This window comes from Podarcis erhardii (assembly GCF_964252035.2).
Source record: "Podarcis erhardii genome assembly, chromosome: 7".
Taxonomy (NCBI): domain Eukaryota; kingdom Metazoa; phylum Chordata; class Lepidosauria; order Squamata; family Lacertidae; genus Podarcis; species Podarcis erhardii.
In genome coordinates this window covers 64,080,110-64,098,899 of record NC_138511.1, presented here as the reverse complement: position 1 = coordinate 64,098,899, position 18,790 = coordinate 64,080,110, and the positions used below count along the sequence as shown (strand labels likewise).

Below are 18,790 nucleotides of genomic sequence, written 5' to 3'. Positions count from 1 at the left end.
TCTTGAAGGGTGGGGCTGGGCCATGGGGCTTAAATGGATGAATCTTCCAGCAGAAGCCTTGGGAGGAAGGAAAGGCTTGCTAAACCATTTGTTTATTTAGGTGAAAGGGGACGGTGTCCGCAGACAAACCATTCATTTAAAGCACACACACCCCTTCCACATCACGGGAACTGTAGTTTGGCTACCATAGAACTATAACTCCTAGTACCCTTAAGTGTAAGCCCCCAGGATTCTCTTGGGGATGTGTGTGCTTTATATGTGGCCTAAAAGGCTGATAGTGGTGACCCTGTTGCTTTTGTTCCTTGAGGGCTATTTATACCCACATAGCATGTAATGTTTTTAGGTAGATGCTTAAAAAAAGAGGTGGTGGCAGCTTGGGTGTATATCTGGAAACTACTGTGTGCAGTAAGCAGCCTTGCACCTCTGTGTGAACTCAGCCCCGCAGGGAAATGGGCTCTGACCAGGCTTGCTTTGAAAATGGATAAGCCTGTAGCATAGTAGTACCCTCTGCAGGCTAGCTATTAAACTTCTGGGCCCTAATTTATCTGGTTTTAGGTGTGCATTTTAGTGTTCATTCTCCCTTGCCAAGGGCTCTGGGTGGGTAATAATTTAAGTGGAATGGAGCAGTTACTTTTGGATGTCAACCCAAACTGGAAAGTCTTAGCACCACTTGCAGAAGATACTGGTTGATGATTAGATGTAGGGCCCAGTTATGTTCTTGGGATCTTAACCCCAGGACTGTGATAAGAGTTGAGGTATGTATCAGTAGTACTGGTGAGGAACTTCACTCTTGAGCTGATGGAGCTCCTAATATATAAGAGATGTGCCAGGATTGGGCAACAGAAATAAGCGCTAGAAGGATAGCTAATATTCTTTGATTGAAGAGGGTCCAGCTTCAGCATAGTAGTATAATGAATTGATATGAGATGTGATAACATTAAGGTCTGGTTCATTTGGCCAGATGGAACTTGGAAGCATTGTGTTCATGAAGGAAACAACAGGTTAGCAATTGGTTGTGGTTTTTGGGGTGATGTAGGGATTTCTGCCTCCTGTTAGGTCTTTTGTCTCCTGAAATAGTTCAAGTGATGTTCTTTCTTTTAAAGTAGATTCTTAAGGCTTATTTTCCCCCAGCCAATCTTTGTCTAATTGTGTTTGGTCTCCTTTTTTAAACTTACATTATCTAGTTGTCTGAACCATAAACCCATTGAGTGGGACCTGTCCTTTATGTGTATTTTGTACAGCACTTTGATTTTGTGGCGTTTATTGTTTTAGTTATCATTAATCATCCTTGCTTCAGCTTCTGTAACCTGGAGTTCTGTTGTGGGTAATTGTTGTTGCGTCCTTCATCTGAAGTCTCTCATCTGCACCCCCACTCTGTTCTGGTAGATGCAAAACTGTGCCAGTGTTCTCTTTTATGTATCTCAAATGTTGAGGGCTAAAAGCTGTTACTTAGATGAGTCACTTTTGTAGTGCATTTTATATTTTTATCCTACCTTTTGACTCATTAGGAGCCCCCAGAGCAGCTAACTATCCAATAGTGTACAGAAATATAATTGGATGTCGTGCTTTAGATCTATCCTGTGAGACTGTTGTCCTCTTCAGTCTTCACCATATTCTCCATTTGCAGCCTGCAGCTTCCTTGAGAGTCTTGTCTTGGGTACTCAGTGAATTCCTACCTGGAAGTGGTATGAGTTGCTGTTGCTTAGCATCATCATTAGATTTGTGTGGGTGAGCTTTTGGGGTGGTGTGTATGTTTAACCTAGGGTAGCTATCAGAGGTGGGTCACTGCTGAACATCCAACTATTCAAATGGAGTGGTTTATCTGGCAGTTTGCCTTTTCAAGCTTTCTTTGTCTTGGCTATTAAAAGTCATATTATGGGATGACTAAATTAGTTCTGTGAAATTTATTTGTGGTTCAAGGGAGGGAGGAAGTGATGTTGTCGTCTCTCAGAGGTGCTTGCAAGACCGTCTACTGAGGGAACCTTCCTTGGATCTCCTTGTCTTGAGAAATCAGATTTATCTTGTGTTGAGAAATTATTCCTATTTTGGCAATGTGGTTGGATGGGCAATTGCTTATTGGATACATGTCATTACATATAAATTCTTTTAAATTTGGGCTTCTGGATGGAGTTTAGGATGGGAAATTCTTTGGTTACCCTGATGGATGTTCTGTATTGCTGCGAAGCATGGCTTTGTTGATCCTCCTTTCTTGACAGTTTTCAGTACCACTAGTTTATTTTATTTTATTTATGTTTTAATTTATATACCACCATATACCTGGAGGTCTCAGGGCGGTTTACAGAATAAAATAAAAATATAAAACCACAAAATACATAATAAAAATAAAAACAGCAACGACCCAGTAACCCCCTACAAAAAAAAGTGGCATCCTTCTGGACAATCTGTGTAGATTGCAGGAAAGAGTATGGTGCTTCAGTGGTTCTGCTCCAGCCTTGTGGGATGGTTCCAGAAGTTGGTGCTGTAACTGCTGCTCTGCCTTGTGGAAGTTAACCTTGCATGGTTCTGCACTCTGCAGGGTTCTACTCTAATACTTATATGCCACTGCTGGGCGAGGTCATTTGGAGATTTGGGGCACAGTGTCATTATGTTTTTATTTCTCTTTTTCATTTGTATCAGATGCAGTGTATGAATGGCTAAAATCAAGTAATGAACTGGATATGAATTAATATGTTCAATCCTGACAAGACAGATGCAGATGGTGGGTGATTTTATTAGAAATGATCTAAAGGACATTCTTCCTCTTGTTGGGTTCATACTCCCCATTAAGTAGATAGCTGTTTGGGAGTTACCCGAGGCCTGGCACTGTTTTTGGATGTTTGTGTAGCAGCTTGTGTTCTGTAAGCTTTCACTGATAATGTCCACTGTGCCCTTTTCTGAAGACTCGGGGACTTGGCCATAGTCATGCATGCTCTGCAACCTTTTAAATTAACTCTTATAATGGGCATTGCATGCACCTTTCCTTATGGACAGTCTGGACCAGCTGAAGGTTGGAAGTCCAATAATGTATCTTTTGTCAGAGTTCTGAAAATGTGTGATGGTCATTCTTTGTGAGCCCTACAGGTTGCCTCTTGGTTACTGAGCTGAACTCCAGATACTGATTTTGGCTTACACAGCCCGAGTCTACTCTGTGATACATTAAAGATCACTTTCTCCCATATAGACTCCTCCCTACATAAACTGTGAGTCACCATAAACAAGAGAGTGCTTTCAGTGCTGCAATAATAAAGTATTTTCAGCAGTGGTGCCTGGATTGTGGCCCTCCACGTGCATTGGAGTTGGGCCTTTTGTGTATCCAAATGACATGTTTTTCACCTGTGCTTTGTGTAAGGTTGAATTCTGATGTTACTGTTGTTCCATGTTGCTCTAAACTCATTTCAAAAGGATTTTTTTTTATTGACTAGATTTTTAAAATGTGTGATGTCCATGTAAACCCCTTTGCTTTTGCAGCTACGTTGCAATACATTTACCTATAAAAACAGAACTCTATTTTTTTCTTTGCAGTGGACAATTTTGCTAAGACTGTACATTTGGCAACTTTTTGCCTTTTGACAAGTGAGTAAGTGAAACAATGGGATTATTTTTTTTCCTTAAAAGTGTCCTTAATAATTCCTTGATAAGGGATCCAGTGTTGGTTGAGGTTTAGGTTGTTAGCTGATAGCCCCGGAAGTTGCCAGTTTTTATTGCAAAATGTGACCAAGCGTTGGTTTAAGCAAGCTTAATGGAGCTGGTAAATTCACATGCAGAGACTGCACCACTTCTCTGTTCACTTGTTATTTCACTTCCTTTGTCACTTTCAGGAAAGAGGAACACCAGTAGGTTACTGAACTTCACAGGGAGGTTCCTCTCCAAAGAACTTAGAGCGTTGGTGTCCTTGTGAGGAGTCTGTGAGGCAGGCAAAGTTCACATTTGGGGGATCCCTTGTGGAATGAGTATGGCTTAGAGCAGGGGTCAGCAACCTTTTTCAGCCATGGGCCGGTCCACTGTCCCTCAGACAATGTGGTGGGCCAGACTATTTTTTTTTGGGGGGGGGGGGAATGAACGAATTCCTATGCCCCAGAAATAACCCAGAGATGCAGTTTAAATAAAAGGACACATTCTACTCATGTAAAAACATGCTGATTCCCAGATTGTCCGTAGGCTGGATTGAGAAGGCGATTGGGCCGCATCTGGCCCACAGGCCTTAGGTTGCCCACCCCTGGCTTAGAGAGAGTGATGACTTGACCAAGGCTACCCATTGACCTGAGCAAGGTTTTGAACCTGAGTTCCCCACATGCAAATCCTCTGTTTTTGTCGTTTAGTCGTGTCCGACTCTTCGTGACCCCATGGACCAGAGCACGCCAGGCACTCCTGTCTTCCACTGCCTCCCACAGTTTGATCAAACTCATGCTGGTAGCTTCGAGAACACTATCCAACCATCTCATCCTCTGTCATGCCCTTCTCCTTGTGCCCTCCATCTTTCCCAACATCAGGGTATTTTCCAGGGAGTCTTGTCTTCCGATAAGGTGGCCAAAATATTGGAGTCTCAGCTTCAGGATCTGTCCTTCCTGTGAGCACTCAGGGCTGATTTCCTTAAGAATAGATAGGTTTGATCTTCTTGCAGTCCATGGGACTCTCAAGTGTCTCCTCCAGCACCATAATTCAAAAGCATCAATTCTTTGGCGATCAGCCTTCTTTATGGTCCAGCTCTCACTTCCATACATCACTACTGGGAAAACCATAGCTTTAACTATACGGACCTTTGTTGGCAAGGTGATGTCTCTGCTTTTTAAGATGCTGTCTAGGTTTGTCATTGCTTTTTAAGGCAAATCCTCTAGCATGCCACAATGGCTAAATATGTAGAAAGGCTGATTCACAAAAAGTCTCTTAAATGGTAACTCTTTCTAACAAATATTACATTGTACTCATATTGCATTATGCACCCAAGTGGATTCACTTTTGATTTATGCTCATTATGAAAATTTAGGTGACCCCTTGCCATTCAGGGTTGAGGGAGAAAGAAGCTGGTCACATACAGCACACAGTTAAACTATGGAATTTGCTTCCATGTGATGTAGGGATGGCCACCAACTTGGATGTTTTTAAAAGAGGGTTAGACAAATCCATAGCAGATTAGGCTATCAGTGAATGCTAGTCATGATGCTTGTGTACTGTCTCCTGTGTTAGTGTCCCTCTGAATAAGAGTTGCTGGAAATCCCTGCTTGCAGGCTTCCTGTAGGCATCTGGCTTGCCATTGAGAACATGATGCTGGACTAGATTGGTCCTTAGTTTGATCCAGCAGAACTCCTCTTAGGTACCGGTATATGAAATGGCTTGTGCATTGTGAAGCGATTATGCTTACTTGTGTGAAGGATGGTGGCACCCTGCTTCAGTGGCAACCTAGATGAGAAAAATGGGATGAAGGAAATTTCATGTCAAGACAAAGTGCTTCTGAATCAGAAAATAACTGAACAAGAAATAGAAGATGCCATTCAAAACATGAAACTGGGCAAATCTCCGGGACCTGATGGACTGACTTCCAAATATTACAAGGCTTTAAAAGAATGGCTAATACAACCTTTGAAGGAAGTCTGTAATGAAATCCTTGAGGGGAAAGAAGCACCTGATACGTGGAAAGAGGCTTATATCACGCTTATACCGAAGACAGAGACTGAAAAGACCCAACTTAAGAACTACCGTCCAATCTCTTTATTAAATGTGGATTACAAAATTTTTGCCGACATTTTAGCTAAGAGATTGAAAAAAGTTTTGATGGGGGAGATTCATAGGGATCAATCGGGCTTCCTCCCGAGAAGACATTTATCAGATAATGTAAGGAACATAATAGACATTTTGGAAATGTTAGAAGTTAATATAAACACAAAAGCGGTTTTGATATTTGTGGATGCGGAGAAAGCCTTTGACAATATTTCTTGGACCTTTATGAAGAAGAATCTCCATGGGATGGGGGTAGGCCAAGGTTTTGAAAACGGTATAGGCGCAATTTATTCTGAACAAAAAGCAAAGCTAATTGTAAATAATATTATTACAGAAGAACTTAAGATAGAAAAAGGGACACGTCAGGGGTGCCCAGTTTCCCCACTACTTTTTATTTTGGTCCTGGAGGTTTTGCTGAACATGATAAGAAAGGACCAGCTGGTTAAAGGGGTTCAGGTCGGAGCGAGACAATATAAATTGAGAGCATTCGCAGATGATTTGGTACTTACATTGCAAGAGCCGGAATCCAGTACGAAAAGGGTTTTGGAATTAATTCAGGAGTTTGGTCAAGTGGCAGGATTTAAATTAAATAAATCAAAGACTAAGGTATTAGAGAAAAATCTAACAGTAAGAGAGAAGGAGAGGTTTCAGAATGAAACAGGTTTAACAGTGGTTAAGAGTGTAAAATATTTGGGGATTAATATGACAGCTAAAAATATGAACTTATTTAAAGACAATTATGAGAAATGTTGGAACCAAGTGAAAAAAGATTTAGAAATTTGGTCAAACTTGAAGCTTTCTTTGTCTGGTCGAATAGCAGCTATTAAGATGAATGTATTGCCTAGAATGTTATTTTTGTTTCAAACATTGCAAATTGTTGATAAGATGGAGTGTTTTAAGGGATGGCAGCGAGATATTTCTAAATTTATCTGGCAGGGCAAAAAGCCCAGAATAAAATTTAAGATTTTAACTGATGCAAAGGAAAGGGGGGGATTTGCCCTGCCAGATTTGAAACTTTACTATGAATCAGCAGCTTTTTGCTGGTTGAAGGATTGGCTGCTCCTTAAGAACACAGACATTTTAGATTTGGAAGGTTTCAACAATTTTTTTGGGTGGCATGCATACTTGTGGTATGACAAAGTTAAGGTTCATAAAGGTTTTAAAAATCATATTGTCAGGAAAGCATTGTACAATGTTTGGATCAGATATAAAGACCTACTGGAGAGTAAAACTCCAAGGTGGCTTTCACCAATGGAGGCAAAAGCTGTGAAAAAACTCAATATGGAGTGTATATGGCCGAAATATTGGGAAATTTTAGAACAGGAGGGTAGTAACTTCAAACTGCAGAGTTTTGAGAAATTAAAGGACAAAGTGAGAGATTGGCTCCACTATTATCAAATAATGGAGGTTTATAAGATGGATAAGAAAATTGGTTTCCAGGTGGAGAAATCGAAATTGGAAACAGAATTGTTAGAATCCAATACTAAAAATCTATCAAAAATGTATAACTTGCTGTTGAAATGGAATACGCAGGATGAAACAGTTAAATCAGTTATGATTAAGTGGGCGCAAGATATTGGTCATAACATTATGTTTGCTGACTGGGAAAGGTTGTGGACCACCGGCATGAAATTTACGGCGTGTAACGCCTTGAGAGAAAATATTATGAAAATGATATATAGGTGGTACATGACCCCAGTCAAGCTTGCAAAAATTTACCACTTGTCAGACAACAAAAGTTGGAAGTGTAAAGAAAATGAAGGCTCATTCTTTCACCTCTGGTGGACATGCCCAAGGATTAAGGCTTTCTGGGAAATGATATATAATGAAATGAAAAAGATGTTTAAATACACTTTCCTGAAGAAATCAGAGGCCTTTCTCCTGGGTATGGTCAGCCATGTGGTGTTAAAGAAGGCCAGAACTTTGTTTTTGTATGCCACAACAGCAGCAAGGATCCTTATCGCAAAGTACTGGAAGACATCAGATCTACACACTCTGGAAGAATGGCAGATGAAGATGACAGACTATATGGGACTTGCAGAGATGACGGGCAGAATCCGAGACCAGGAGAAAGAGACAGTGGAAGAAATTTAAGGACTATCTTAATAAATATTACAAGATTAAAGAATGTTAGATTGACATGGACTTAAAAATATTGGTTTTCAGAGACATTAGAGTAAGAAAAGGAAGGGAATTAGTAAAAAACTTTTGGGAAATAAGGGAATGGAGTTGCTGATGGGATAATGAAACTAGAATACAAAACGGTGAGGTATGAGGAAGTCGGGGAAATAAGGTTGAGAAAATATGTTTTGAAATTATACTTGTTGTTTTTTGTTTGTGTTTGTTTTCATTGTAGTTGTTTTGTATTTGTATGTTCTTATTGGAAAATTTAATAAATATTATTTAAAAAACAACAACAGTGGCAACCTAGATGTGATCTTTCCTTTTCTCTCTCTTCGTGCCAGCAGTGACTTATTTATTGCCTAGAGCAAGGAATGTGGGATTCCCACTACTTACAGTGATGTACTCAGGAGCTGAATTCCAGTTAAATTCTGAGTCTACTTGATAAAGTTTTAGTCATAGATTAGTTTAACCTCTTCATTACTACAGCTCATAATAAAGAAATTCTTGGCTTGGTACTATTTAAAGAATTGCCGTTGTGAAGGCTTCATGGATATGATGACTCACCTTCTTAATCAAATTCACCGCAGGAAGAATTGTGAAAACAGTTGCTTTCTTTAACAGTATTTTATCTGCTTGTTTGATATTTATTAAATTTCTATGCCATCCAAGAAGCTACATAATTCAGAGCAGGGTTCAAAATTAGCAGGGCGCCAGGTGCATTTTGCACCTAAAGATTCTCCATTTGTGAACACCTCCCAAAGTCAGGGTGCCATTTTTTGCACCTGTCTGACACTCAAGGATTACAGAAATGCATGTGTTTTGAAGCCTTGAAGTATATGTTAAGGGTAGACAATATGTTAAGGAGTTTAACAATACTGTAAAAAGTAGAGTGTTTTGAAGACTGAAGTACGGTACCAATATTTTTATTGTAAGCACCAAATTAAACATGTATTAACAATTTCTGCTAAAATGTGATATTAACCATGAGTCACTTAGGTGAATTGTATATTAGCTCATGCTTATAAAAATAATAAATAAAAAGTGTTGCTAACTTCTCCCCAGTGGCGACTAGACATTCTGTTTTGGTGCCTGGCTCCTAGCTTTTTCATCTCAGTTTCTAACACTGATTCAGAGTGCTGGTGATTACTTGTAAAGCCCTAAACTTCATGGGATCTGGTTACTGAAGTACCACATTCTGTCACACAAATTGGTCAAGGCCCATAAGAAGTTAGGCAGGTGATGCTTGGGGAGTGACTGCAGGGGATGGGAGAGCAAGTATGGATTGACTGAAATGCCTGAAGGAGGGCTAAAATACTAATTTGTTGACCATACAGCCTACAGTGGGGGGAATTAACACCTAGTGCTGTGCTGTGTGGCAGTGATTCATGGTAATCAGCTGAGTTTTGCTTACAAATATAAGTGGAGGTATATTTCTAGTCACTAGTTCTGAAGCTCCTGTTTGTCCTAGTCTGTCTAATTTTTCTGTTACTAAAAAAAGTTAAAGGAGGATAGGTTCTGGTAGTAATTGGACTTTTTTTTTATTCTACATGCCCTAGAGAGTGGTGCTTGATTGCCCTCCAAGTCATGGTCTATCTCTCAACCTCTGCTTTCTACGTATCTGTAATGTTTGAGTAACAATGGCCTTTCAGGAGTTTTGTGAGAGATACAAAGAGTAAAACAGAAGTGATGTATAAATACAAACTATTATTTCAGAAACTGAGGGAGCTTTTGACAGTAATTCTACCTCAGCAGCTCAAATGCTGAACCTACAAAAATTGTCAGCCTTGAAGGACACCAACATATTTTCTATGTACCAGTAATTCTTTGAGCAGATCACTGATCTATAAAAGCTATGCTACTTCAAACCAAATAGCACATCTCCTGAGTATACAAATAAAGTAAACTTTGATTGTCCTTGATTCATGATAGTCAGGAGATCTAATTTTTTGAAAGCAAAAAGGTTTAGCATTATGGAATCTTAAGCTGACCGATGAGGGTTTTTAATGTAACTAGTTCTGTGAGGAGTTGAACTTTGAGCACTTTCCATAGGAGGAAAGGCTAAATCATTTGAGTGTGTGTTAGCTTGAGGTGGGTGGGGGAAGTGTGTGCAAGGGAAATGTTAACGTAGTAGAAAATATTTCAGAAAGTTTTCTGTCACTAGATTTTATATGAAAAATGCCATTGCTAAAAATACATTGTCCATAAAACCAATGTGTAATGGTAATGAATGTATACAATACCAGTCAAATTTTCTATTTCCCCCATGACTGTTCCTAAAGAGACTAATAATATAAAATCTTCAGCTATATATTAACAGCTTTTAGTACCTTAATTTACCCTCTTAATGTTTAAAACTATGTTAAGGGAATTATATGCAATTTTGAGTTGTAAGTGTCTTAAAGTGTTTACTAGTAGCCCAATAAAAATTCCACATAAAGCTTTGGATTGGTTTGTATCTCGCGCACCACTGCAAGTGGTTGTGTTGTTAGTAAAACCTAAAACAGCTTGTGACCCAGGTAACTCGGAGACTGTCTCCTGCCACGTAAGGATGCCTGTGTAAGAAAATGCACCAAGAGGCCCTTCTTGGTTTCCCACCACCATCAGAGCTGTGGCCTGGAGGTGACCAGAAATAGGGTATTTCTAGTGGTGGCACATTATTCTGCAATTGTCCCTGGAGGAGTTTGCCTGACAGTGACAAAATAAAGTACATCTTTGTACAACATGTAATTAACCTTTGAAATGCATTACTTTATGTGGTGATGGCTAGTGGCTTTTAAAAAATAGACAAAATTGTGGAAGACAGGCCTTGCAATGGCTATTAATTATCTAGATTTGGATACAGTATTCCTCTGAATATTAGAGACAGATGGAGGGAAGTTTGTTGCCCGATCTTCCCAGAGATCCCTGACTGGTTACTGTGGGAAAGAGAATGTTGGATCAGCTGGACCTTTTGGTTTGTCTCAGCAGATTTGTTAGATTCACAATGCAAAATATTACTAGTTAGCCTGGCCTATTAGCTATAAAACAAAAAGAAACAATGCTTAGGAATATATTGCACAGTCAAATGTGGAACACCAGATACTGATTTTTTTTTTTTTTTTGAAAATGTGTTGCTCAACATAACGAGAGCCACTTGTCCCTTCCAGCAAAAATACTTTCCAGTTTCTCCCATCATCCCTAGCTAACAGGACTAGTGGTCAGGGATGATGGGAGTTGTAGTCCCAAAACATCTGGAGGGCTGAGTTTGCCTATGCCTGTGGTAAAGCTCACTACCTCAAAGAGAATTAGCTTTTCACACTTACGGACACATAGCCCTTTCAATGTTTTGAACTTCAATGGTCTATCCCTGTGCACTTGGTCATCTCACAAGGAAATTAGTATTTTCTATTAACACTTGTTGACTGGCTTTACATGGCAGGACAGAGTCTGCAAATAACATTTCTGGGCTGGTTATCTGAGAGATGTTGTTTGCAGATGCCCAACTGTTTTGCCCAAGCCTGCATGGAGTTTGGCCTCATCCTCAGTCTGATGAAGACCAACATCCTGGGTCAGGACGTCATCAGCATTGTTGACCACACACCTGAGGGAGCGTCTCCACCCCCATAGTTCTGCCTGGACACCAAGGTCCAGCACTGAGGGCCTTCTGGCGGTTCCCTCACTGCAAGAAGTGGGAACAGGGAACCAGGCAGGGGGCCTTCTCGGTAGTGGCACCTGCCCTGTGGAATGCCCTCCCATCAGATGTGAAGGAAATAAACAGCTATCTGACTTTTAGAAGACATCTGAAGGCAGCCCTGTTTAGGGAACTTTTTAATGTTTGAAGTTTTATTCTGTTTTTAGTCCTCCGTTGGAGGCCATCCAGAGTGGCTGGGGAAACACAGCCAGATGGGCGGGGTATAAATAATAAAATATTATTATTACTATTATTATTATATTTATTTATTTATTATTGTATGGGAATCCCTTTGCAGGCAATCGCAATGCCAGGAGACAGACAGACAGGTTGTGTATCCATAGCAGTGACTGCTGGGAGGAGCCCAGAGCACACCTTGGTGCACCTGTAGTAATAAAACCCAGACACTTTCATCTGCCCCACCTGCAGTAAATTAAGTCTCTTCTGTCTCTGACTCCACAGCCATAGCACATGCTATAACTCTCCAACAGTTTGACTTCACGTCCGAAGTCAACACTCTTCCATTGCAAGACAGACTGATTGCCAACTGTTCATTGGCTAGGATCATTGTCCCAATACACAACCCCGGAAGTGTGCCTACTTCACTAGCTTTTACATGTGCTACATTACTGGTGCCTGGAATACACACTGTGCTTCCTTAGATTCTAACCTCTTGTTGGTTTGAGACAAAGCTTTTAACACAAGCTTAAACACTTTAAACCTTAATTAAATTCTGGCACTAGCTGATCTGGAATTTAGCCTGTCCCCCAGATTCATAACATCATACTCAGCATAACTGAGATGCTATCAAGGAGAGAGAAGTCAAGGATGCAAGCTCTGGGCATATGTCTCCCACAATGTCTAGTTCTGACTTTTATTACTATGGTAGCAGTTCTCCCAGAAAGTCCTACATAACTTTTGTTTGTCAATCTCATCTGAATCTTTTCAAGGGGAGTGTAAACTTATTTGAGTGTGAGAAATCAAAGGACAGAACAACGTACTCCTTTCTGTTAGTATGAGCTCTGTAGTTCAGTCCATGTATTTTTATTCTGTCCTTCAGCCTGATTCTTAGGGTGGCTTACAAAATGAATAAAACAAAGCATCAATATGAAAAACATAAAACCTAATTGGCCTTAATTTTCTAGTACCTTTTGGGATTCGAATTGGAATTGCTAAAATGATCAAGCTGGCAATGCTTGCTAGGCAATCCTTCTAAATCTCTCAATTTTTTACAGGGCCACCAGCCAACCTGTTTCAGCCGCCCCGTCGTCCTGGCCTGGGAACAGTAGGGAAGCCGATTCGTCTCTTAGCCAATCATTTCCAAGTGCAGATCCCTAAAATCGATGTTTATCATTATGATGTGGATATCAAACCAGAAAAGCGTCCCCGGAGGGTGAACAGGTGAGACCAACTAGAGAATTCCAATCCTATTTTTAACAGTTCTCCAACTGCTGTCAATTGCAGTTTAAAATAGGTTCTTTGGGTAAAGAACTAAAATATGCTATGAGCATTTGAGTACTAAAATTGGATGTACTATGGAACAGCCTTGCGTCCTCAGCAACAGATTTGGTGACAATCTGATACTGTATAAACCACTTGTACTTGGACTAAAATAATTTTTATTTATTTGGGCTCTTCAGGCAGCTTGGATTATGTTTTGACAAACTGGATCAAGACTGCTAAATCCTTGCATGCCACTAATTTTTCCTGTTGTCTCTCCTCACTTCTATTTTGCTTCCAACTCTTTTCAGGGAGGTAGTTGATACTATGGTGAGACACTTCAAGATGCAGATATTTGGGGATCGGCAGCCTGGCTATGATGGCAAGAGGAACATGTACACTGCACATCCTCTGCCTATTGGCAGGGATAGGGTAAGTGCTTTCATGAATGGCCTTCAGAAGATACTATTCTCAATCTGATGCCTAGATCAGGCACCCCCAAACTTGGCCCTCCAGCTGTTTTGGGACTACAGTTCCCACCGTCCCTGACCACTGGTCCTGTTAGCTAGGGATGATGGGAGTTGCAGTCCCAAAACAGCTGGAGGGCCGAGTTTGGGGATGCCTGGCCTAGATCCTAATGTCATGCTTAACCTGACCTTCAGCATTGCAGGAATATGAGCTATCGATAAACTGATTTAGTTCTAAGTTTTGCAATAACACCGTGTAAACAGAATGCTGTGCAGAAGCTTAAAGTGGTATTTGTTAACATTGGCTAAATTCAGATGTGATGCTATGCCATGAGGTATAGTTTAACATTGTGAATGGGCTTGAGTTCTCCCACTTTGTTCCTTGCTTACTTGAGCAGGGAAACAAACCATGGAGCAGCTTAGCATTTTACGTTCAGACCAGTGCTTATAATTTGCTAAGCCATGATTGGGAAGCTAAAAAGAAACTTGAGCTTCTTGATAGGGACCTGTTTGGAGAGAGACAAATCATCAGTGCTGGTTCAAAAGTTTGCCTGCTCAACTAAGCAAGGAGCAAAAGTGGGAGAGCTTGACCTGCGTCATAAGCCTGTAGTTCTTGCACAGTATGATTAAATAAACCATACACTATGGCTTAGTATTGCATCTGAATGTGACCATTGTATAAAGTGAGAATCTTATAGTATGTGTGTTGCTTTCTGGAGAGGGCCACTTTTCATGCCTCACTGTGCTAAATGAAACATGTCAATATGCTCTGAAATACTTCTAGGACTTACAATACTTCCATGGAGCGGTGATCTGCAGATTCAGAAGGAGTAGGGAAGTCTTAATAATGAAACTGATGATATTCTGGGATCAAGGTTATTGTGGCTAGGCTGCAGCCCTTCAGATATTGGGACTCTGCAGTCCAGGCTAGCATGGCCAATGGTAAATGAATGATGAGAGCTGTGGTTCAGCAATATCTGGAGGACCAACTCTACTCCTTTTTAAGAGTTTTTACAAAGAGCAGGTTTCAGATTCTTCTGCTGCAGAAATACATGCTATAACTTAAACCACACTAAATTTAAACTGATCTTCATCCAGTTTCAGTGGAGTACAAGCAGTGAAGGGCTTCAGCCTTTATTAAAGTTGAAAACATCTGCATTAGTATCACCTATATGGCTAACTTTCACAATTGACTCCTCAGGTGGATATGGAGGTCACACTCCCAGGTGAAGGGAAGGACCAAACCTTTAAAGTGTCAGTTCAGTGGGTGTCTGTGGTCAGCCTTCAGATGCTCCTGGAAGCTCTGGCAGGGCATCTGAATGAAGTCCCAGAAGACTCTGTACAGGCACTTGATGTCATCACACGGCACCTTCCCTCTATGAGGTGAGCTCCTATGATATATTCTCACTCTTCCCACAGCCAAGGCTAGTTAAGCTACCTTTTGTGGATGTACCTTTAACCCCCCCCCCAAAAAAAACCCACCAATGCAGCCCTATTGAGGATCGAGCACAGAATTCTGACTGCCTTGGTGGGAGATGGAATGGAATATCCTGGCTGAGGGCATGGCTGGCTGGAATCCTGAACAGGAACATTCCTCATTGCAGTATTTTGTTGCAAGTCCCACTTGGTTAATGCTTGATGCATGTAATATGTTGTACAGAATTTTTTAGCTGCAAGTTTCCTTCAAAGAAAACAAAGCTGATACACCTGTCTTCTTAGGTACACGCCAGTGGGCCGTTCCTTCTTCTCTCCCCCTGAAGGATATTATCACCCACTGGGAGGTGGTCGCGAGGTTTGGTTTGGCTTCCACCAGTCTGTCAGGCCTGCAATGTGGAACATGATGCTTAACATCGATGGTATGAAAAAATCTCATTTGCTTTAATTGCCTTAAATCTCTTCCATAAACCTATTTCTCAGTACATTTTGTTGTTGCTCTCTTTTAGTATCAGCAACTGCTTTCTATCGTGCCCAGCCTATTATTGAATTCATGTGCGAGGTCTTGGATATTCAGAACATCAATGAACAAACAAAACCCCTTACAGACTCCCAGCGTGTTAAGTTTACCAAAGAAATCAGAGGTGAATCTTTGGAGTAAATAAAATATTTTCATTAATGTTGAATTGTAAAAAACAAAGTAACTGAATCCCAAAGCGTCTTCTGGTATGTTCCCATCATTGGAAAATAATATGAAGGCCCAGGACATCTATAGCACTTTTCAGTATGCAGACTGTAGTTCTTCTCATTTGTGTTGTTGCTCTTTCTTCCCACTAGGGTTTAGCTTGAGTAGCTGTTAAAAACATTTTGATCTTTTAATGTGGCCTGATCTTTGATAACCAGGTTTAAACCTTTCATAGGTGGGATATTTCAGCATATAATATTTTGATTCCTATCTGGGACTTTGAAACTGTAATGCAGCCTAGAGATGAGCAGGCTAAATAAAGTAGACTTCACAGCAACTTTCTAATGTAGTCACTTAACCCATGTAGAAAGCAGGGATTTGAATCTGGTATTCCACATAAAACCCCAAATGCTTTCTCATTGCTTCTCATTAACCTTTGCTTATTGGTGTATTTGGTGTGCATTCTGGATTTGCAGGTTTAAAAGTAGAGGTTACTCACTGTGGTCAGATGAAGAGAAAATACAGAGTTTGCAATGTTACTAGAAGACCAGCCAGTCATCAAACGTATGTATGCTCATTCCTTGAGTTGTAGCAACTAAATTCTACTCAGAGTAGACTCAATTTGAAACAATGGATCCTAGTAAGTCATATTCATTAATTTTGGTGGGTCTCCTCTTGAGTTGGATGCAACCCTTTGCTTTTAAGATAAATATTTTTAAAGTGTAAACTATTAAAAACATGTGCATTACAGAACAAGAAACAGCAGACCATTCATGTTTTAATATATAAACATTTTTCTTGTGAACACTAATAACTGTGAATACTAATCAAAGCAATATTTCCCCTCACAGGTTCCCTCTGCAGTTGGAAAATGGGCAGGCCATGGAGTGTACAGTAGCCCAGTATTTTAAGCAGAAGTACAGTCTACAGCTGAAATACCCTCATCTTCCATGCCTTCAAGTAGGGCAGGAGCAGAAACATACATATTTACCCCTTGAGGTAAATAAACATGGCAGTTTACTTCAGTCCCATTGTATTCCAATATGGTCGCCTACATGCCGTCTTTCTGATCTTAGGTATGTAATATAGTAGCAGGCCAACGATGTATCAAGAAGCTAACTGACAATCAGACGTCAACGATGATCAAGGCAACGGCACGGTCTGCACCTGACAGGCAGGAAGAAATTAGTAGACTAGTGAGTAACTCTTAACTTGACTTTACGGGGATGAAAAGCTTCAAATAAGTCTGTGGCAAACATGATGGTCACAGTGTGCATATCACAACAGCATCTTTTCTCGTTAGCGTTCCAAACTGTTGACTTGGATCCAGGGTTAAAGACCATCTTTGGGTACTGGGCTTACTAGGATTGTGAGGTTAAGGCATGCTCGTGTGTTGGCTGTGGCACAGAGTATGATGACATCAAATAACCATAGCCAGTTAATTTTTGACAACTTAGGTGTACATGAATGGAGCAAAGAATGACAACAGCCCTGAAAACAGTATAGATAATTAGCTGTGGTTGAGCCACACCTGCACAAGTAAAAGAGCCATGTAATTATGTGTGTTCAAGAGATGCTCTCTTGTATCTCCAGGTGAAGAGTAACAGCATGGTAGGCGGTCCAGATCCATATCTGAAGGAGTTTGGAATTGTTGTCCATAATGAAATGACAGAGTTGACAGGCAGGGTGTTGCCTGCACCAATGCTGCAATACGGAGGCAGGGTAAGTTTCCACAAAATCATACATTAGACAAATCATGTATCATTTAATCACTAGTTGAATTTCTAGTCTACTTAGTCCCTTTAGACTTAGGTTTAACAGCATGAAGGAGAAACGCCATTTGTTTTTTATTTGTTCAGGCTTTGGGAAGATAGCATTAATTTTTTTTCTGAAGTAGATAGTAAATACTGTCTTCAGGGTTATATATTATTATTATTAGGTGTCCTAGGCTCTCTTTGGGGTGGAAAGGCGAGTCTTATATCTTAAATAATAAATATTTTAAAATGAGATAATAGTGCTAAAAATATGCAGCATAATACCTTCAGTTACCAAAATGTTTCATTTGTACATTAGCTTAAAGCTGTTGTGGAAGAACTGTTTTGTTTTTTAAATCTTCCTTAGAATAAGACGGTTGCTACACCAAATCAGGGTGTCTGGGATATGAGGGGAAAGCAGTTCTATGCTGGCATCGAAATCAAAGTTTGGGCTGTTGCCTGCTTTGCCCCTCAGAAACAATGCCGAGAAGACTTGTTAAAGTAAGTCATTTCTAGTTTTGAATATACAGTGTGATTTATTCTTTTTTCCACTGATAATTGCTGGTGATTTAGCTGTTGGTTGTGGGCTCAGTGCCCCTAATGCATGCAAGTCTTTTCCTTGCATCCACATGACATTGTTGACATCGAAATGCCAATCCATATGTTTCCCATATTTGATCTGGTTTTACAGTTTCCATAGAAAATCCAATAACTGATGAGAGGGGAAATCTTGTTGCCAGTGACTTGCTAGCAACCTCCATCTGGAAGCATTGTTTGTTGAGCATATTGTTTTTAGTATGCTATGCTTTACACAGAAATAAATGAGCTAACAAAACAGAACGAGTGCTTAAGGCACCTGATCAGGGTTAGCACAAGACTGCAGGGGCCCTTGGCATGGTCTGGCTGATGGGACTCAGCCTCTAGACACCTGATTAATCTACCCTTCTGTTTCCGGCGGCAGCAGAGTCACTGGCCCCCTTTCTTGCCTCCACCACCCCACTTTAAAAAAAAAAAGTTATCCGTTGCAGTACCAAAGGCAGCACAGGTGGCTTCTCTGCCACCTCTGGGCTCTGAGAATGGGCCAAAGAGGGGTCCTTTGAAGCCAGGTATTTCTGGGCAAGGTGGCTAAGATAATGCTTGCACTGCTGCCATGATTTGTGCAGTGCTTAGGAAGACTTTTGAAACTTTTAAAAATGGTTTAGAAGGCCTTTCTAGCCACTGTAGCAGCGGGGTGGGCATTTCCCTGGCTATCTCACCCAGAATGCCTGGCTCTGAAGAGTAAGCCTTTTTGGCTCTTTTTCAGAGTCCACAGGAAGCAACTGGCAGAGGCAGGCAGTTAGGTGGCCACTGCAGATTGAAGCTGAGTTTGTCTCCTAAGAGGTGTCTGCACAACTCTGAACTGACTATAAATGAGTGAGTAGCAGATTGGGCCAGTGAGAGCCACTTTCTTGGCTGGGCCTGTGCACAGTATTTTTTTTAGATTTCTGAAAGTGTACTGGAA

The 18,790-nt window shown here is 40.6% G+C and overlaps 1 protein-coding gene across 2 annotated transcripts in view; it reads left to right on the top strand.

Annotated features, from left to right (window-relative positions):
- LOC309347558 (protein argonaute-4) overlaps positions 1 to 18,790 on the top strand; it is a 35,789-nt gene that overhangs the window by 743 nt on the left and 16,256 nt on the right. For both annotated transcript variants that reach the window (XM_081872229.1, XR_014158976.1), the window contains 10 exons: positions 12,745 to 12,910; positions 13,261 to 13,381; positions 14,618 to 14,799; positions 15,136 to 15,272; positions 15,360 to 15,494; positions 16,012 to 16,099; positions 16,387 to 16,534; positions 16,612 to 16,731; positions 17,129 to 17,257; positions 17,657 to 17,790. In XM_081872229.1, the coding sequence (XP_081728355.1) occupies positions 12,745 to 12,910; positions 13,261 to 13,381; positions 14,618 to 14,799; positions 15,136 to 15,272; positions 15,360 to 15,494; positions 16,012 to 16,099; positions 16,387 to 16,534; positions 16,612 to 16,731; positions 17,129 to 17,257; positions 17,657 to 17,790 (1,360 nt within the window). Of the gene's footprint in view, positions 1 to 12,744; positions 12,911 to 13,260; positions 13,382 to 14,617; positions 14,800 to 15,135; positions 15,273 to 15,359; positions 15,495 to 16,011; positions 16,100 to 16,386; positions 16,535 to 16,611; positions 16,732 to 17,128; positions 17,258 to 17,656; positions 17,791 to 18,790 lie in introns of those variants that run through there.